Source organism: Rhagoletis pomonella, unplaced genomic scaffold, assembly GCF_013731165.1.
Source record: "Rhagoletis pomonella isolate Grant_MI unplaced genomic scaffold, Rhpom_1.0 Rhpom_scaffold_00005, whole genome shotgun sequence".
In the NCBI taxonomy this organism is placed as follows: Eukaryota; Metazoa; Arthropoda; class Insecta; order Diptera; family Tephritidae; genus Rhagoletis; species Rhagoletis pomonella.
The window spans coordinates 55,704,985-55,727,693 of NW_023458559.1; the positions used below are offsets into that span (position 1 = coordinate 55,704,985).

General features: G+C 35.1%; 1 protein-coding gene across 1 annotated transcript in view; it reads right to left on the reverse strand.

The window, feature by feature from the left end:
* The window catches only part of LOC118739260 (ankyrin repeat and BTB/POZ domain-containing protein 2-like), a 76,013-nt gene that overhangs the window by 49,123 nt on the left and 4,181 nt on the right, over positions 1-22,709 (reverse strand). The window contains exon 2 of the mRNA XM_036470487.1: positions 4,569-5,447. Coding sequence (XP_036326380.1) covers positions 4,569-5,128 — 560 coding nt within the window. The 5' untranslated portion in view covers positions 5,129-5,447. The remainder of the gene's footprint in view (positions 1-4,568; positions 5,448-22,709) is intronic.

Consider the following 22,709-nt stretch of genomic DNA (forward strand, 5'->3'; position numbering starts at 1 on the left):
GAACAAAATAAACAATAAAGATGGCAACTCTACAAGCAAAGATTTTACGACAACAGTTATTTTAACCCGTAACTACTCGCACGGCTAAATCTCATAGCTGCACGTATAGAGTCTACAGTGAGCCCAATTTGTTAGTGCAAATAAAGAATTCGATATTAAGAAGTTACTTATTAAAATGGTTATGCTAAAAGTACGTTCGTTATTTGAATTATAATACATGAAAAAAATACAACTAAACTTATGATCTTTAAAATCTCAAAAAACTTAAAACAAACACTTCTGATACATGCGAGTAATTAACCCTTAATTAGGCGCATAAAGAAAATCACACAATTAGTCGCATGGGGTCCCCAGTGACCTCAAAAAAGTGTTGAAAAAATAGTTTTCAAAATAAAAAAACAAAGTGTGTTTTATCAAAAATATTAAAGTACTCTATTTAAATTACAAAAAAAAACACATTTTCGACTTCAAACTTAAAAAAAGTAAGTGCGCCTGGGCCACACTGGAGAAGTGAAACTTACGTCTATTTTGTCTCATAATAAATATGCAAACATACATATGTACATACTTATTATGTCATATCTTTTGTCTTTTTTCTATCTAGATCCCTACCTCTACCCTTTCGATACAATTACATTTACATAACAAAATCGATAGTAGCATCCAATAAAATATCGATAAAAAATCGATAACAAAATCGACAAAACTTATCTCTAACAAAATTGATAAATATTGGTAACGAAATTGATAAATATTGACAACAAAATCGATAAGTATCGATAAGAAAATCGATAGCAAAATGTCGACAACAAAATGAATATAAATATCGATTACTATATCGATAAGTCCCGAAAACATCGATGGCAAAATTGATAACAATATCGATAAAAATTTCGATATGAAAATCTGTAAAAATATCGATAACAAAACCGATAAAAATATCGATTATTTTATCGATAAGTTCCGAGAATCCCGAAAATCTCTAAAAGCCCAAAACAGTTCCCAGATTGAGTCTCGGTGTCTCTCTCTACATCCTTTCTTCTTACCTTTATTTTAATCTTTCTTCCCCTGTCTTTATCTTTACTTTTATCGGTATCCTCATCCTCCTCTTTGTCTTTACTTTTATGTTTGTCATTTACATATTCCCCTTCACCTTTGCCCGTATATATATAAGTCGCGTTTAACTTTACTTTGGTCTTCATTTTTGCATCTTTGTTTTTGTTTTTATTTTTACTTTTGCCTTTATCCTCTTTTTTATCTATGTACGTAGTCACCTTTACTTTCATTCTTGTATTGGTCTTTTTCTACATAAGTGTTATTCTTTAACCTTTTATTTGCAAATTTTTGTTAAATTAATACCACATGCATACACACAAGAAGCACTTGTTTCAGCCCCAACCATTTCCATTGCACCATTTCCATGGCATCATTTCCGTTGAATTTGCCAATTTACTCCCAACCAACCAGCCGCCGCTAAAGAAGTTTCACTTAAAAAAAAAAAATTTTAATTTACCGCCCCCAAAAAATAATACGTAAGTGGTCGCATGGGGTCAGAACTTAAAAGAGTAGCGACGCATGCGTACACGTCGATGTTCCGGCAGTGAATTATTTACGTACCCCGCGTGGAGTTAGGAAGCTTGAAAAGCGCGAGCACGCTCCAATCACGCCAAGACATTTTTTTTCAACTTGAAATGGCCTTGATCCCATGCGCTTAATTAAGGGTTAAGGGTTAAGTATCGCGCACTGTGTGCACATATGTATTTGAATATTTTACATACAAAATGAGCAAAAATAATAAAGATTGAATAAAATTTAACAAAATTAAAAAATTGAATGCGATATAATAGAGTATATATGTATGTATGTACTAGGGATGTTAATCCCGGGATCCCGGTCTTTTAATTCTTGGGATGGCTCCAGCAAATAAAGTGAGTAAAACTAATTAATGGAGGGGAACAGTGGAATCTGGTATTTAAAAAGCGATTCCTTATGGGGTGGACAATACAGACCACGCTGGAACAGAACATGCACATGGTTTATCTTCTGGAGAGAGACTAGTTTTGAGCTTGCGGGAAATTCAACGTTTCATGATTTAAATACCATAAATTAAATACGCTGCTCTAAATTGATCATCGAGAAACTTGCGAGTATAACGAGGTTTTCGATATAAGGGAATCTCGCGAGAAGGCGATCCTGCCGAGAAATTGTTTCTCGAACGATCTCGGGGGAAATCGTAGGTTCTCAATTTATGTAAATGGAATTGCTTATCAGAAGAGTGGAAACTCTGAAAAAAAGATGTCTGCGTTTCTTAAACGTATTTCTTCCCTTTTTCAAAAAACCAAACTGAAAATGGCATCGATTAATGCATTGATTAAAGAAGCAATGCTAACCAAGTCAAATATTGAAATCAAGCAAGTAATTAAGCCTTGTAAAATCCAAAACATTCGATAATTTCCACGTTAATGTATATGTACGTATTACAGACATAAAGAGAAATCAATCCACTAAAAATGGGAACTGATCACCCAAAAAAATTTCAATTAATTTGAAAAATTAAAAATTTTAGTATTTAATTAAAAGCCAACTAAAAAAAACGTTCGGAAATACAGCATTAAAAAAAAATAAACAGAATAGAAAAAAATAGATTAATCAACGCGTGCACCTTGCAATTATCATTTTGTACATGCAGTTGTATGCGTGCTCATCGCATCGCTATTTTGAAGCCTAAATTCATGCTTTAAATTTGCTGGCGAACATAAAAGAAACGCACAATGAAGCAATTGTACTGTTGCATACATTTAGGCAGCATATGCAGTTACGATCTACAACGATACCTTCCACATGGATTGCAATACACAAAGCCATATAAATAACCCCACACACATATCCACGATTGAATATTCTATCATTCTTGACAAATATCCAAATAAAAAAGAACGGCATATGCAAAAATATATACATACATATCATTACGTTTTTCTTGCAACATTGTGACGTCACACAAAAGTTATTCTCAAAAATCCTCTCTGATGGGCGCAATCTTGTATTCTATCATTCTTGATATGTATGTATGTTCATTAAAGTGGTTCCAGAAAGCAATCTTTCTGGCAATTCATAAAAGCTACATCAAAATATTGTTATTTTTGGTAAAAAAAATGAGACACGTATTTTTTTTATTTTGAAAAAGGTCGCGCTAGTCGGTTTTTCATAAAAACGCTGATGTTCTCAATTTTTATATTTTCGTGACATTTTAAAGTAAAGCTAAAAATGTTCTTTTTACATGTAATTACTGGGACATTTCCTTAATTACATACCTGTCTTGGACTGGTAGAATGGGCCTAGTGCCCGAAAATATTATTAATTTTTATTATAAGAGCGTATTTTACGAAAACATTTGTATTCAATGGTTAAAATAATTTAATAGTCCCAGCTTAATCAGTATTTCTCCGATATAGTATATGATTAAAGAGATGAAATATAGCAGAATGCCCACTTCGGCTAAGATTCGCACAAATTAGACATAACTTATTTAATGCATAAATATCAACGCAATATATTCATTTCGCATCAGGGGGATAACAGCAAAAAAGGGTAGAAAAAGCGCTTGCCACGTTAAATTCTGATATCTCCTTCCTTCCACGGAGAGCGAATAGACAACATTTTCAGACTAATTATCGTGCACGTAACGCCGAAGAGTATTATCGAAAGGCAGTATTTATACCGCTATTCAAAATAGTATAATTGTTTTATTACAGGGGACCCTGTAAGAGGACCTTGCAACAAATTGACAAAATAAGTCTTACTAAAAGTAAGAGGTGGAGTAAAAGTAAGGTCTCTCCATTTGTGTCACAACATCAAGAAGCAGAGCTTGAATTGAAGGAGAAGCTCGGCCAAACATTTAGAAAAAGTTTAAGCGGCAAACATTCAGTTTTCATATACTATTCATCTCCAAATAGCCTAGGATATAATTTTAAAACTATTTAGGGGTTTCTCTTAAAATGAAAAGGCGTTGGAAACTTCGAAAAAGCCAAAACTTTAATTGAGAGGTCAAAATTTGTATGAAATGAAAACAACAGGTTTGTTCGATAGAGAAATCCGGTTTATTCGATATTCGAAAAATCATGATTTAAAAAAAAACGGCCTATAATAATAATAATAATAATAATAATAATACTAATAATAGATTGGCGCTTACACATATGTTAGTGTTCGGCCGAGCGTCTCCTCCGATTTGTGGCGTGCACAAAACCTACAGTTTTACGCCGACACCGAACGGCCTATATATGTCAGAAAAAAAAAACCGGTGGAAACCGGTTTAGAAAAACCGAGTCAATCACCCTACCTCTACTAAGTTTGGGAAATTCCTAATCAATTTTGAACACCAGTTTTTGTTATGCCACTAACTATATTTTTATAAAAAAAAAGCAATTAAATTTAATAGCAGGAAATTAAAAGCTCAAAACTTGTGAATACGTCGCGCTGCTATTTTCGTGAACACTGCTGTATGTTCGTATGTTTGTTAACAAAAAAAAACACAAAAAAAATCAATCACCCATTGAGACACTCACCTACGCGGCTTTGGTCGCACGATTTCATGACTCGAATCGGTTATGCAGAGGGGACTCAATGCGCCGGCCAAATGTTCGACACCAATGCGACCCGGGTCCCAGCTGTGACGGCCGGGCATATCGTTGTTGTTGCTGCTGCTACCCCCGATGCTGCTGCAGCCACCACTGCCACTGCTGGCGCTATTGCTGTTGTCGTGGTTGTTACTATTGTTGTTATTATATACACCACAGTTTTTGTTGCTCTTGCTATGATTGCTGTTGTCGGAGTTGTCGACGTTTTTGCTGTTCTGTGCTTTCAAATGTGAAGAAGCACTGATGTTGTAGTTATTGCTATTGTTGGTGGCTTTTGGTTTCACAGCAATCGATGGACGTAAATTGTAATTATTGCTGCTACTGCTGCTACTACTGCTGCTGTTGTTTTTGTTGTTGTTGTTGTTGTGCTCGTTGTGACCACTTCCACTACGTTGCTTGTTGTTGATTGTCGTTCTCGCTGCTGGCAATGGCACTTGCTGATTGCTGGCAATAATCGAGTTGGTGGCGTTGGCGGTTGTTGCTGACATTCGTGCGCTTTTTGCTGCATTGGTTGCAAGTGTATTGGTATTTGTGTGTAGATATGTATTTCTATATGTATGTAAGCACGTGCGTGTGCTTGTATCGGTAAATGCACGCGGCAGTGTGAATCTTCCTGTTCCCAGTCGTGGTTTTGCCAATTGCTACTGTTTATTTCACTTTGTCGATTTCCTTTAGTCGAACGTTGCTTCTGCGGTTACGATTTTTTATACCGCTCGCCTTAAGCTACACGGTAATTTGTGAGTGAGTGTTTTTTTTTTGCAGTTGTTTACCGCAACTACTATTAATGTCATTTGCAAGTGGCAGTCACTGGAAATATAAGATTAAAAACTTTAAAGTTATATTTAAATAAATATATTACTACAATATAAATAAAAATTTATAAATTACTGCGCCTAGTGGTATGCAGCATAAGATGCCTCCACAACCTGAGCTTCTGTGGTTTATTAATCCGCCTACCTAATATTTGTACAAATATTTTCGAACATGAACTTCTCAAATGGCCTGTGAAATAATTTGTAATAGCTGCATTTCGCAATTCGAAGAGAGATAGATAGAAGAAGGGAGTGACAAAGGGGCAAGATGAGTTAAAATTGCTCAATCTTTTTTTAAATATAATGTATTTATAAAGAGTCGAGAAAATCAAGCCAATAAAAAATTAATAGCTCCAAGTATCGTAGAACAGTTTCGAGTGTGTGCATATTTGTTAACTAGTTTATGTTTTATCAGGTCCGATTTAAAAGATTTTGTGCGATGTCTATAAAAACTATAGTTGATAATTACATTTCGATTTATATTAATCGCTCATACGTACATATATCGAGTTATATTTTTTTGATAAAAAATAAAACTAAGTTTTGGAGTGTTAAAACTCAGTTAGTCTAGACTTAATTTCTGTAACTTAACTTAATATAATATTTTGGCCAACCTGTTATATGAGAAACTGTGTTGGCGTTTAAGTTAAAACTTAACTTACCGTAAGAAACTTAAGAACGTGTAGATTTTAGGTTCTTAAGGTACGGCCTTATGTAAATTGAGAGCGGTGAGAGAATCAGGCTTGCCAGACTCTCGTTTTGATATTTCTTAAAAATAAATGAAAGCAAAAATTTTTGTTTGCATGCATTTTTTTTTTGATGTGGCATTTTAGGCGGCAAACTATTAAATAGTTGAAAAAGGAAATACAAAAACAAAATATTTCCGCTCTTGGCTTAAGTGGGCGTGTTGAGTAATCATTGATGATTTCTTACGGTAAGTTAAATTAAGTTAAATCTAGACTAACTGAGCTTTTATTCTTTCGCTATCCGAAACGGTGATTTTGTGAATTGATTTTTACATGAAAATTGATTACTATTTAAATTTTATTTTATTTTTGATCGAAAATAAAATTAATTTTGAAATACTTTGTATGGAAATGTATTCTGTTTGCAGCTCTCACGAAACACCACAAGAATTATTTTTCATTATTTCTGTTGGTTGGAAAAGTACTTTGCTTTTGCTGTAAATTTCTTGATGAAATAAATATTCTAGCTTTTTTTTCTTGAAAGCTGCAACTGCACTTGATAGAAGAAAAGTTCTTTTCCATTTCATATGAATTTTTTGTTTTCATTAAGAGCTGCAAACAGCTCTTTAGCCAAAAAAAAAAAAATCTCAAAAATCAGCACGATTTTCTAGAATTTTCAAAATTGAATTTTTATACTAAAATTTAATGGGCTGCAAAAATGCATGCTCAAAAAAATTGTTATAAATCTGACTAAAAAGTTCTTTAGTTTTGCACAAGGTTCAGATTTTTTTTCTTTGTTGTAGTACTAACCATATTTTTATAAAAAAAACTAGCGAAAAAAATTTAAACAAAAACAGCTTCTGACCGAGAGTGTATGTACGTATGTATGTATTAAGAAAATAATGCGGTCGATAAATCTGTTGTAAGTTTTGAGTGCATACGTTGACGCGCGCATAGCAAAAAATATCCACCAGTAAACATTTATAGGGAAAGCGGGGGTGCGTTTGAAGTTTTTCGATCTGCTCAAAAATAAATTTTTATTTCTGACAAAAAAAGTACATACTCGAAAAAAAAAGATTTTTAATTTCAATATAAGAAAAATAAAACTTAAAAAGTAATGGCGTGTCGTCCATTTGCGTTGTAGCGTACGTAGTTCATAGGGCGACATCTACCTCTCAACCGTAGAGGCGACCGGGGCTAGAAAACAAATTTTTCTAATAAAGTTGTTCGATGGAACCCTGGTCCGACGGAGGGGTAGTACGCATTTCTAACAACTCAGCCACAGCGGGTGTCCTTTGCCAGATATAAATGGGGGTGGCTTCGATTAAGTAGATCCGACTGTCGTGGGAACGATAGAACTCATAATGATTACTGTCGCCGAGGTAAACGAGTATGAACAACATTATTTTCTCAATTCTTACATGAAACTACTAACATGATAACTAAAACAATTAAATCAACGTTAAACATAAAAAAGAAAAACAGTTTTCTCTCAACAGATCCCCTTAAAGAGCAAGTGCTACAGTTACGTTAACTGATTTTTGATACAAATTTTCCAAATTGTCTCACGTGCTATTCATTAATTAACCAGCTTGCGATGAAATATGATCAGCGTAAATTTAATAAGAATAATCAACCAGAAATTTGTAACTTTTCGCGCAAACATACCAAAATAATTACAAAACAAACAACGGCATATGGCAGCATTTATTAAAAAAAAATTGCTTAACCCGGTTCGAAGCGCAATAACAACTACGAATAGATACCAGTATTCTGCGACGTCTACGTGCCATACATATTTATTCAATAAAGCAGCGAGGCGGCGTGTGAGACTGAGACAATAATGCAACATTACAAGGAACGTGCAACTCTGCAACTGCAACATGTGTGCATGCGTACGGAAACAAACAACAAACAACGACGACAACAACTTGGCTGCTGCTGATGGCGGCTACCTCGGCTCGCTGCAATGCCGCACTGAAAATAAGTAGTAGAGAACCGGCTGCACAACCGGTTGTTGGTCAAACGCAGAACGGCTGTGGGCTCGTGTGTTTATATTGGTGCATTCATCCTAGGCCTGGTCACGTCTATGCCTAATGCTGTCGCTGTGCTGAGACTGTGACTGCGACTGCGGCTGTGCCTGCGATTATGGCGCAACGTTCAAATGTAACCGAACTACAACTTTAATTGCATACCAATGTGGCTCCTAAGTTCTTACGCCGTTCGCCGTCGCCCCCCACCTCCACCGTTGCTACCTGAATGTGTGGCAGGCGAGCCGGTGTGAATGCCGCTGGACACCATAGCCCTGTTGGAATGCCTGGCAACTGCTTGTGCCCATGCCTTTGCCGTCAAAGATGTGAACTCATTGGCTTCGGGCTATCGCAGATAATCGTCAGCGTCGTCAATAGCAGTCAACTAATTTCATGTATTTCATATTTTATAAGAAATTTATGAGTTAGTAAGTATTTACTGCTAAGCGCGCGCACTTCCCTTACTTTCGCGGGCCTTACTTACATCCTGCACTCGTCTATTCAACGGCGTTTGAGCTGAACTCAGCTGACAGTTACGATGCGGCCACTAAGAAAGGAGAAACCGTCACCGGACAACCGACAACCGACAGCCGCAACATAAATGCGGCAACAACAGTCAAGAGTCAACCATTGAGTGCGTCATTGATGCTCCATCCGCCGTGGCTGTGTGGTTGAAAAGGCTGCGAATAATGATGTGGCAGCTTGGAATTTTGCAAATGACGAAGATGTTGCTGCTGCCTTTAGTTACGCTGGAGTGTTGGTTCGCTATACCACAGTGGTAATGTCAAATTGTGCGACGGCGCAAACCGGCTGATTTTAACGCTAATAGATGGTGATGGCTTCTGCAATGAAGGGAGTTAGCGCAGCTACAGATGTTTAAGCTTCCTTTGGCTACGTTTGCGGCAAAGTGTAAACTATGGTGCAAATTAGTGTTTGGCGATCGCTTAGCAAAAGTGCGACATGTCGTTATGTCTATGTCCCATGGCTATCGAAGCGTTTTGATGTCACTAGTGGCCATTTATTATTTGTACACTTTTTAATGTTCAAACATATTTACTTACTGACAGCGCAAGTGAGGTGTAAATTGGGAGCTTATGTCAATCCGTCGTTGGGTTGGGCTGGGTTCTTTCTTCAGGAACTATTGTAAGCAATATAAACTTATTGTGATGCTCATGAGAAAATTATGCAATAATTTCGAATACAGCTAAGTAGCTTTTAAGAAATATGGCATCCCATAGATCTGATGGGCATTATTCGAAGCGCTCAATACCCAAATGATCTCTTGTTCTCCTTCGTGCATCTAAGTATTTGCCTCCTCGCCTGCCGGATGAGCACCAAGCACCGGTGAATTTTGAAGATACATCAGGTGCCAGACGTCACATGCGATAGTGAAATCCTAACTTCATTGGGACTTTTGAAATTGGATTGATAGGCTTAGATAAGAGAGAAAATTTGAAAATGTTTGTTTCATATTCAAAGTATATCTTGGTTACATAGAAACAATTTTTTTTTTTACAAAAAATGTACCCCCTAGGTGGCGCTAGAATCAATGTATTTGCCACAGTACGATTTTTCTTTGTAACTAGCGCAAAATATCACTGATTTTGGAACAACTAAAGGAGGACATTATAATATTACAAAATATTTATTTTGGAGAAACCGATAAGTATCAACCGGCAAGCTGCCTTCAAATCGGACTGCCCCAACCATTAGAGCAACTAAATACTAACAACAAAAATTTAATCAACACATTCCACACATTTTCCGGCTTCCAACTTCTTACGATTGAAGAAAAGTATAGAAAAAGTATGCCAGCCATTAAATGACACAGGCAATCAGCAGCAGCGCGTAGAAACACAGAGAGAAAGGCAATAAACTTTAATTAGCCAGTAATTTGCAGTAGTCAGCGAAATATGAGTGAGCTACTAAGTGGCCAGCTAACTTGCTAAACGACAGCATGGCTGGTTGTTGATGGACAGATCGAGCAGTTGCTGCTAAAATGTGGCATACAGAAAAAATTCTCCGATGGCAGCTTATTTGATTCGCATTTCTTATTATAGCGTTTTGATTGCCAAATGTCAGTCACTTCCAGCTCAACGCATACATATGTATGTATGTATGTATGTATGTATGTATATGCAATCTTAGCTGTCACTCGAAGCGTGAAATAATCGACATTTTGCAAAGTTTTTATTGTTTTGCAGCCAAATGAGTAAATGCCTTTGTTGCATTTCTATTTATTTTTTTTCTATACTTTTTTTCTTGCTTTTCCGTTTCTTGTTTGTTGCATTTAATTTCTGTCACAATTTGATTTGATTCGATTTGATGTGAAGTGATTTGATTTGTCATTTTAATTGCAATTAAGTGCCTTGCTAATTGTTGTTTGTCCGTTCGTCGATTTGTCTACTTGTCGCCACCTTCATTCTAACTCCGTTGATCGTTCTGTTCTTTGGATTGTTTTATAATGGCGGCGCGAGCTGTCGTCAAGTGGCGCGCATGCGTTGCTGCACCTTAGTACCGTGGTTGTTTGTTGTTGTTTGGTGCGCTGCTCGCGCTGGCCTGTCATCAGCGTTTGAATTATTGACGTTGTCTGGGGAGTTGTGCATTAAACAAAAATACCAGCATATACACATACATAAATACGAGTTGTACTGCGGACATTTGTATACCTCCATAGACACCATGCAGAGAAACCGCGGATTAGTGAATCAAATGTCTAGTTTCGTATTAGATCTTTATCGCAAAAAACGAACCAGTCCGATAATTACTAGAACCCCACCAGCCCAAAATCATCGAAATGTGGTACTTAAAAAAAAAAACCATTCCATTGGAAAGCAGTACCTAAGGTCACGAATTTAGAACTGGTTCGACTTTATAGAAAAAGGAATGCAGAACGAACTATCGAACTATTGTTTGCATGCAAAAGAGATTTATCGCGAACCAGTACTGGGTCCAATAGTACTAGAAGCGCACCAGTTCAGAACTAGAGATTTTCCCCAAAGGGAACTTTAAGCTCGGTACGGTGCGTGTAGGTGTGTCTGTGTAATAAATATAAATGCAGCTTGCGCATACTTTTTGGCTCACCAACGATAGACACTTTGTAGCTAGTTATGCCATATTTTAAAAAGATTTATTGCAATTAGTAAATAATGCATAACGAGATGAAAATACTAGTTGCTTTGATAGTCACTTTTGAAAGCTAATTCTAGAAATTTTATCTGAAAGACATATTTCAATAGAAAAAAGGTTTACTTAAAGAAACAGTATACCACTTATGTTTTAAATGAGAGCTTTGAATCAAACTCTCCTGAAATTTTTTCATAAGTTCGTACATAAATATATAAATTCTTCTGTAATTTAAGGATTGTTCATATTTTTTTTTAACTGCAAACTGCGTTGTAAAAGTCAGTAATAAAATTTTGTTAGTTTTAAAACTGGATAGAAAGTTTTCTTTTCATTTGAAAACTGGACATATATTTTTGGTCACTTTAAAATTTTTGTTTCTTTTTAATAGTTGGGCATTGACTTTCCATCACCAAATGCAATGCACTTCATTAATTTTAAATGGACTCATCTAAAAACTTCAATTAACTTTTTAGTGAGTTCACCAGCCGAGCAGCACCGTGGCTCAACTAAATATAAAAGTTCGAAAATATTTCCGTACTCTTAGTAGTGCTGCAAATTATAATTGTAATTTAAGCATTCTCCAATTAAATGTAGCTGCATGGGCGTTGGTGCATTTTTCCATTCACCCGATTTGTCCAAGGCGAGTTTGTTGCATAAGTCTTTCATATGAATGCTTTTAGTTCCAACGACAGCTAATGTGGTTTAGCTGACAAATGAGCACTTTGCTGAGCATTTTGTAAATGTGATTTGAACATTGGGGGGAGGGAGTATGCATTTTTCGAAAAATTAAATTGCGTAAACTCCATATAATTTTGGAGATACTGAGTTTTTTTCTACAATATCGACATTAAAAATATAAGTCCTTCAACTTTAAATTAATATATTTTTTCAATTTCGATCTTGGTATATTTGAAATAAAACTAAAATAATCACATACAACTATCAAAGAGAAAAAGCATTCACTTTTTTAAGAAAACTGCATTAAAAGTTGTGCTAAAAACAATAGCGTTCCACGTTCGTAACTTATGTTATGTGTGTGCTCACTGCCTTAATTAGCTTCACCATACTAAGCAGACTCAACATAAAGTTTAGACTAAAAAAAAACAAAATTCCTGTGCACATTATTTGCATAGCTCGTGTGCAATGTGCTGCCATACATTTGCGCTGGAGCAGTAGTGACAAAAGCTGAAATAAAAAAGGCGAGCAATTGGACAAGTACCACATCGCAACACATCACGACATAAATAGTTCGACTTGTCTGTGGCAGCTAGCCGCATGCGCTCGCATACAGACACAAACATATATACAATATATATATACAAATATTTCCATGCACAACTCGGACCATAACAGCGATGACCGTCGACGATTGCAACAACACATAGACATGCGACAGTTGTCATGATGACATGAAGTGGTGTTTGTTTTTTTATTTTGTTTTGTGTGAGAAATTGTTACAAGTTAACATGCCACACATGCCAGATAGGTAGACACAAAAAAGTGAATTGCCAATAGCAAGTGAATGTGCAGAAAAACGTAAGTATATACGAGTATATGTATACATGTCAATCCATGCCAAATCGACCATTTTTGATTTGGATGAATTTTGGTCAGAAATTTCCTTTTATCATTCAACGAATTTCTACCAAACGAAAAATATTTACTTTTTTCGAAAGTTATGCCAAATTCTAAATTTACGATTTCCAGGATTTTGCAAGTTAATTTTTTGAATGACTCGAAGACTGTTATAGTTAATATATAGAAAATTTCGAAAAATAAGCAAAATTAGGTAGAGTGGCTTCCAGCGCGCAAAACACGGAGCTCCCTTAGGATTTTTAGGCCTTAAAAAATATTTGGCAGTTTAACTGTTATTACTGTACTAAAAAAATAAGTCCGGATTTTTCAGTTGTTATTGGACTTTTTCCCAAAAATTAAATAAATAAAAAGAATCCAAGATTCTTGTCCAGGGGGCCCTGGGATAAAAGGTATTTTGAAAACTCTCTTCTACGACAATAATTTGCAGCGGACTTTTATTACATCGGATGATATCATTGCTGTTTTCGGTCTCTGCTTTAGATACTTCTGTCCCTCTCCCATACAACAGTTCACGAGGATTTTGATGTCAGCTGGTTGAGAGTCTTCATGCATTCTATGGCTACTTTTTACTGCGGTTTAGCGCGAGATCACCCACTCTTTCGTTAAGATTGGAGCCATCCGTCTAAATATAACGTTCCTTAAAGATTATATGCCACCCCGTATAAGGGGGCAGCTTTGAATAGATTTCGAAACTTTCGTGAATGTGTTTTTTTTTTAGATGTGAATTTATGAACTTTTTTGCAAACTTTGAATAAAGATATAGTTTTTATTAAATTAAAATTTATTTTTAAATTAAAGTTAGCAAATAAAAATTTAATTTAATTCTTCAGATTTAAAATTTTATTTCATAAAATAACACCTCCTTGAAAATTTCAGTATTTTTTAATATCAGTGCGGTATAGTATAATATAAAAAAAATTTAGAAAACTTTCTATAAGCTTTTGCTTCTACGATTTTTTTGATTTCAAAATTCCGGAATTTTGATTTTTTTTTTAATATATGTTTTTATATGTATATCCCCAAATCTTCTTATTCTTCTTTTTTGTCGCTGTAACCGCGTAAGCGATTTTGGCCGAATTCAGATAGCCAGATTCAGATTTGCAACTGTAACACTTTTTGAAATTTTCAAAACATGAACTCAGAAATTGTGAAATTATGAACATTAGAATAATTTTTTTTTCATAATTTGGTTAAATAATAAAAGAAAAGTTCTGATCAAAATACGACTATTTGGTTTATGTTTTCATAAGTTTTTTTTTAGCTAGAAATGCACAAAAGAAAATGCCAAAAACAATTTCTCAGCTCAAGCCAATACTTTGCTTGTCGCTAATTTTTTACGTATAACGGTGTATTGAGTGGCAGTAGTGGCCCAAAAATCACTCTTTTGGCCAACCTTCTACTCTAATTGCACAGCATGAAAGTTATTCACACTTCGCTTCACGAAATTCCAAACATTTTTAGCTTAGCTAAGCGAAGCTGCAAATTTTTGAGTGACATTCATGTCAAGAATTTGCTGGCTGCTTCTGCCCACTTCCTAACAGCTTGCTATGTTAAGGCGATGCTCGATTGTTGTTTGGCTGATACACGCCCACTTTTGCATGTAGGTACGTGTGAGCTACTCACGCAGCCAAACAACAATTGCCGGCTGATTGCATTGTGTTGCTGCTGCAAGCTGTATTTTGTACACGTTGTTCTTATATGGCGGCGTTACAGCATTTGGCAGTCGCCAACGCGGGTCAAATACAAAAAAGGCGAGTGAGTAAGAAGCCAAATGGAGATCTATGTACATATATGTATGTACATAAAAAAATGTACTAAAAGTGTAAAAATGCGTGCTAAATATAATTTTAGAATATATGCGCACTTGTATGTACATATACATACATACAAGTATGTTTGTCTATACACACAACCACTCGCGCCTTATCTAATCCTTTAGTCTGCTTCACTTCATAACGGCATCGCGCTTATGTACGCTCTCGCGTATATTTGTTACGACTTTGACAGCTTCACACTGCCGCCTGGCGGTCTCGGTTGGTCTTATAAGTCGCAGCCAAATAAAATGGAAGAACAAAAACGCCAATGTTGGCAATTTAAACGTGGGTTGTCGCAGTGCATTAGTGTCCGACCGAAGGTACGGCCTGGTTTCGGTATTCGGCCTATTCGGCTTCGGCCTTGGGCAATTCACAAGGTGTGCGATTTGTCGTGAAGTTGCATTATTTTACAACAGTTGTTAAAATTTTGTTGTTGTTTCGCATCTCTACAAAACACTTTTGAAAATGTAAGAACTCTATATATTAAAACAAGTAATAAAGTATAGGTTCGGGCGATACCGAACTTTATATACTCTAAACTAAACTACCTCTGCATAACAAGCAGGGGTATTTTTCCTAATTTCAAACGTTTTCGATAATGTGCTGAGTTATACTTAATGATATAATTAAACCAAGTTTGGTAGATCCAAATTTTGTATTCAATTAGCATCCTCAATTATTGAAATATCAGAGTTGTCGTATGTCTGAAAATTGCCGTTATACGAGAGGCGGGTGTAATTTTAGTCAGATTTAAATAATATTTAACGAATAGCCTTTCCGTATCAAGGTTATTAAATCGAGTTTGGTAGAAATTGATAAATCGGTTATAGAGATACATGTTTGTGGTTGTAAGTGTGCGGCGCCCATTATCCAAAAATTTATAATAAGTGGTTATTGCAATAATCGATTTTTGGTGAATTAGCTTCAGTAGTTACTGATTAATCGCAATTTTCATGTTTCTGTAAAATAGCGCTATATGATAGGTAGATTTGCAACGAATTTCTTAGCTAGACCGTTGGAAAGGCTCATACCGTGTTTGGTAAGGATTGGTGAAGCAGTTACTGTTCGTCATAAGTGGACGGTGTAACGCTGATTTTCTAAAAATCTTATAATGATATTATTTTCTACCAAAATTCTACTTCACACACAAATTTTCAACAATTTGGATCAAATATTTACTGAAACATGGTAGTTTATGCATTTTTCGAAAATACCGTTATATGTGAAGTGGGCGTGGTTACAGTCCGATTTCGCCCATTTTCAATGCCATCATTGGATGGGACCTTGGATAAAGGGCAACCTATATAGCAAGTTTCTTTAAGATATCTCAATATTTGCTCGAGTTATCGCATACACGGGCGGACAGACAGACAGACATGGCTTAATCGACTTCTCTTTTCATTCTGAGCATTTATGAATACATTTGTCTATATCTATCTCGATTCGTTTTGGCTTATACAAACAAAACAAAATTATAATATCCTTGATGCAATTGCGTTTTGTTGTGAGTTTGTAGAAACATGAGCGCTATTTGTAAGTTTTTCCACGGCGAAAAGTCAACTGCCATTAGCAATGCGTGCCAGAAAGAGCTTTCCCTGGGAAGTGAAGTATCAAAAAAAAAAAAACAACAAGCTTGAAAAAGCATTTTGGATTGCATCCTTCACAATACCAAGAATTGGTTAGCGGCTGTGGAAAAATGTATGTTTGTAAGGTGTAACTTTTATTTAAAAAATAATAAAAAATAATTTCTTACGAAATAAAACATTACAGACTTATTATTTTTGAAACGTAAAACCTAATTTTAATGTTCGGCTTCGGCTTCGGAGCTCGGCCAAATATTGAATAGTACCTAATATTCGGCTTCGACTTCGGCCAAAATTCTAGTTTCAGTCGGACACTACTGTGCATAGTTGACACCTTTCGCGTATTTTTTCTTAAGCTTCTGCTTCTTTTAAAACATGTATATGTATATTGATTTCTTTAATTGTGCAGTTGCATTAGTTCTTTAATGGTGTTTGTTTTGTAGTATTTTGCCATTTTGTTAGCTTTTCATTCTTATTTTTGTGGTTTTCTTCATCAAGATTGTCTGCTGGCTTATTTTGGTAGACTGTCTGACCGCTCGGCTAGCTACCTACATAAATAACTCTCTTCCCGCCGATGTGCCGGTTTGAGTGCCTGACTCTTTGGCATCATGGTCTTCTGGTCAGGATGTTTTGTGACATTTATGACTTTCGTGCGAAGTGTTAGCAAAATTCTTCATATTTTTTTCAATCTATCAATCTGAATGTAAATACACTAGCAGACCCGGCGAACTTCGTCTCGCCCAAAATTTATTTTTTTATTGAAACATTTGGTCCAACTTTTTCACCACAATTTACGTTCAAGTTTGGTTTTGTGATCGTCAGAAAGTATATCCTTCAATGCCGTCATAAATAACCTAACGAAATCATAATGTCCGTGAAGAAGTTCTTCCGGCAACAATGATCCGTTACGATGATGAAACGTCCTTGACTCTGTATGATATAGTTGGCGGCAATTTGCAAATGGTGGAGTATTGTTGGTCCACAGAAATCCAATATACATAATCTTATTTCAGATGGAATACCATAAATGTCTTAAAATTTTATTTGTAGGCATTCTTAAAGAATTGTCTTTAGTCCGTTTAGTCGCCGTAAATCAAGGACTGCAATGGTTATCGTGGTAGATTTAATGGAGATAATTTGACTTTGTTGCCTGGTATCTCGCGACACGCCATCTATCTTTCATTTGTCTTACGAAAGACTTTTTACTATCATAGCCAAAATTGCCCTTTAAAACAACTAAGCATCCTTTGTTTTCCACTGGCCATATTGCAATATCACCGAGAAGGAAGTCTTACAGAAGTCCTACTTATCACTTGTGATTCACTTTTGGACAAATGGGCTTCGTGCCAGTTCAGGGAATATCGGGCGAAAACTAAAGCATGTCAAAATGACAAGATTCTCCTTTCTCAGAGTAGATCGGAGGCGGCGACATCAGCCAGCGTTTTATGCCACTGTTCTGCCTTTTGGCGGGTATTTCCTCGGTGGACTAAAATCATATTTGATCCCTACTTACACGGCTTGTTAGGCGGACGATGCGGCGAAATTATCTCAGTGTTATCTACACGGTTGTCCAAATTTCGTAAGGCGTTAAGGTATCTTCATCCGCACTTTGTAACCCAATCTCAAGAACTTCTGGGGATTCATATTAGCCGTATTTGCATAATCGAGATTCACTTGAGGTGTTTCATTGACTGAGTGGTGATTCCAGTTCGAAACCACGAGGTATCACAAAGGACAAATTTCATAAATCTCACTTTAGTCGCCAACTGAAGAGGAACTAGCCTCTCCGATAAACTTTTCTTGAACATGGCTCAATGGCTTATTACAAATTTTAATCAAAGCTTTTGCTTTAAGTTAAACGTTAAAGGCGTAGCTTGAAACTAAATTTGGTCTGCCCATTTCCGTCACTTATTCTCCTGCGCCGCGTCGTAGCAGAGAAAGTCTAGACTACAACAAACTTTGCATGTTAAAAGTCATTAAATATAAATATATCGATTTATGTAAAAACCTGCTCAGATTTTCATTCAGGCAAATTATTTTATTTTTATTTTTATAAAAAGTCTTGTTGTTTACAATTTTACAACTTTCATGATCAAATCCACAGATATGCTCAAGAAAAAGAGCGCAATTCATTCATTTCTTCACTCGAAAACTTAATCACTTGCTCGGTTAAATAGACGATTGATAGTTGGAGAAAAAGCGCCACTGCGCATGCGTCAATGTCTATCAGCCTATATGTGATATTGTAGCGCCATTGCGAACATCACCGCATGAATTGCGCTTAATTACGCAGCTAAGAATAGAAATGCATTACTCAGGCGGCAGGGGCCTGACAGCGTAGCGTCAGCACAGGAAGTGGGCAAATAAACAAGCAGCGGAACGATCGGGCTGTCAGTGCGCTGGACAAGATGCTGATGTGAATGAGATGCTGAGGGAATTTGAAGAAAAAAAATGTTGGTTTAGAAAATAAATTGAAAAAATTGTATGTAGAAAAAACGATGGCTGATTGACGTTGCCGCTCGTTGGTTGTAGCAAATTTAGGTTAATGGCACATTGTATTTTAGTTATAATAGGCAGATCGCTTGTTGCACTGACATGTTCAGAGGCAGCGTTTTGTTCTAGTTTGAATGGCAGTAGATTGGTGGCGATTGCAGAAATGTATTTCCTTTTTCTAGTGGACAAGACCAAGAACTCAGATATTATGCGGCTGTGCGATCTTAGAATTTTCTTCTTTACAGAAATCATTGAGTTCAGTGCATTACAGGATGCCGGCTTACCTTTTTTTAAATGAATATAGCAAGCATATGTATGTATGTATTTTCCACTACTGCCTTTTCGTAGTCTATTGCACAAAAATAAAGAATGTATCAGAAGGCATTAAGGGAATTTCCATGCACTCCATTCAAAGGCATTCGTATGCAAAGCGGCCAGCAAGCGCGCTCATAAAATAGTTTCATGTTCAGTTATGAAATTGTTATGACTTAAAAATCTTCGAAATGCACACAAAGTTATTCGAAAAGTACCAAAGGTCCAACGGCGCTTGAAAATCACTTCAACAACAAAAGACTTAAGGCACGAACTTGCGCCAGCAAAGAAATGTAAATGCCACAATTTAATATGCAAAAATCGTATCTGTTCAATTTCCCACCATTAATATTGAAAACACAGAGAAACTAAAGAAAAAGAACTTAGAATAGTAGGCAATGAATTATTGTGGGATCTTGGTAGACGGACGCGCCGTACTTTACAACTAGGCTGTAGGCACAACATGTCAGCGGCACAAGTTTAAATACCAGCAAGAAGCTATTGCTTTGCTTTGCACGCCTGCGTCCAAGGTGTTCACAATTGCGAGTTTGTTTCATCTATTTTTTATGTTTATAGCCTTTGCTTTGTAGAAATTTATTGCACTTTCGTGTTGGCTTTCTGGGTATACGAATGCCGCGACGAACGTTTATACATACATATTAACGAATTCCACTACCCACGTACCGTAATTTATGAACGTGCATATTTGTTGGTATCTATATATGTATGTAAATAAATATGCCTTAATAAATGCTGCTTTGTCTCTGCTATGCTCGTTGCTGCTACTCGAATACTCATAAACACAATGTATGTATGTAACTACAAGACAATTAATAGCAAATACCTTTTTACGCCTCATAATTTAATCACCAAATGATACCTGCCGCGCTGCGCAACAACTTACATATGTATGTGCATGCAATCGACAAGCAGCAACAACTCCAACAACAACAATAAATTACACTAACCAAAAAGAATATTAGCTAAATACTCCACACACCAATTAAGCATGTATAAACGCGAGGTATTTTGAATGTATCTATTTTTTGGTTTCTTTGTTTGAAGACGAAATCCGCATGCATTTGTGTTGGCTACTGTAGTGCGAGCCTAAAAGCTTTTTACGTCTGCACATGAGCAGCCAAGAAGAATTTCAAATTATTTTAATAAGCACTTGACCGTCCGCGCATAAGGGCGGCTCTAATTGGTGGTGGTAGCAGAGTGGTAAACAAAAAAATAAAAAAAAAATATAAAAAAAAAACTAAGAATGACGAAGCAGTCTAAAATTAATGGCGTGCTGAGCAGGGACAACATGCAAGCGGAGTCAATAGGAGCAGTGGACACTAAGAAGTTTTCAAAAGAGGGTCCAATAAGTGACGGAAGCGTTGTACGAAAAAGTAACTTTTTCAGTTAAAGAAAGGTGTTTAAGAAAATGCATATTAACCCTGCAGTGAAACCCCAAACTAGATAGGAAAAATTTTAGTTTACAACTGGAATTTCCTGACTGTAACCGCACTATTTAGTACGAAAATGACCAGACTTGTACCAAGTACAAAACGATTTATTCAAGCCCTCTTTTATTTGACCTCGACAGTTTAATACAATGGAGTACACAAAATATTATAATTTTTATTTGGGTATATTGTAAACCGTTAAAGCGAGTACGTAATTATATTATTTTTGATCAATTTCAATTATGTTTGACTTTTTTTACTTTTACAATTAATATAATTATTTGATTATTTTCAACTATCAATCAACAAGCCAAATTATAGGCAAAAATTAAGCATATTTAATAACTGCTTGAATTATTTATTCATTTTTTTATATACAAATCTCAAATTTAAAAAATTATTTATTACTCTTAAAATTTTTTAAAAAGAAACGACTGAAATGTGCAAAGTTAATGAATTAAATTTGCTTTAATTAAAACTTTTATTTTTATTTTAGCTCACTCAAACATTAACTAAAGTATTCGTTTTATTTTGAACTAAAATCTTTTCTTTTCCATATTCAATATTATTAAAAAAGATAAAAATAGAGTATTTTTTGTACCCGAAAGCTTTTACTTTTAATATCATATAATGGAAAATGCATTTAAATTTATTCATTGTTTGAAATATTTATGTATTTATTTTTACTTTTAATTAATACTCAAAAAATTTAACACTAATTATTGCCAAATCTAAGGCTGCTAAATAAAAATCTGTAATGTATTAAATTGTACTTAATCAAAAGTTTTTATTGTATATTGATTAATTTATTTTATTTTTTGACTTCCAAAGTAGTGGTTTTGGGCCATAATTGGACTAGTATTTTTCTGTCTCTTTTCAACTAGTATGGGACTGGTATATTTCTGGCCGAAATTTGACAATTGCCATCTCGTAGGGCATCCCCATGTTAAAAATACCAGTTGATAGCATGGAAAAGTTAGTTGGCTGGTTAGTTGGGCATGCGGTTCATAGCAGTTGTAAGGTAGTTTACAACTAGGACATTTGACTACAGGGAAATAGTTACTGAAACTACTTTTTCCCTATTCAAAAATATTTATTGAAAAATAAGGCATTTCTTAATTCTTTATAGTACTGTTTTTAATTTTTGCTAGAATCTTAAAAAGGTTAATACAACTGATTGCTGGGTGGCAGCACTGCACGAAAATAAGCACTTCTAATGTTATTTACATTTAACACATTTTCTATGAAAAGTTATACGCTATATATTAAAAGTTAGTACAACTAAAGTTTCGGTGGGAACCGTACACGCAAATAGATGAGGAAAATGTAAGGACTTTTTGATGTTTTTTGCTCTTATTTATTTTATAAAGTTTAGAGATTGGATTTTAGAAATATAAGGAAACTACTTTTTTGGTGGCAACCCTACTCAGAAGTATTTTTTGAAGAAAAAAGGTACTTTTAGAAATATTCCATTTATTTTTACTAAACTTTTCAAATAGTTTCGAAAGAGCCGGTTATAAAAAGATTTATAAATCGACGTTTTTAGAGGCAACTCTACGCCGAGATAATTTTGGAAAAAAACATACATAAGAGTAGAACAAATTAACATTAGCAAATCAAAAGAACAGTTTCTACAAAAAATTAGAAAAAAAAAAATGTTGCTAAAAAATAGCAAACCTACTTTTTTGGTGGCAACCCTACCCCGAAAAGTATTTAATTTGTGAGGAAGATAAATATTTTTTGCGAAATTTTTACCAGAATTTTCAAAAGTTTTCGATATTAGGGGTTATAAAAATATTCATAGAACTACTCTTTCGGAGACAACTCTACTCAAAGATATTTCGGTAAAAACATACCCAGGAGGTACTCCTTAACTCATTAAAGGTCAGGAGTAGAAAAAAATTAAACTAGCAATTCAAAGGAATGATTTTTACAAAAAAAAGTAAAAGAATTAATTTTTTTAAATATTAAATAATAAAGTTCAAACAATATTAATTTTTTAATTACGTCGATATATCTTTATTTTGTTTCGAATTTTCTTGGAAAATTAGGAAAATAATTCATTCATTCCATTTAAAAAAAAAATCAAGAAACCACATTTCTTTAAAGAAAAGAATACAAATTTCTTAAGAATTACTTGCAAAATTTTTTTCTCAGTTTAAATGA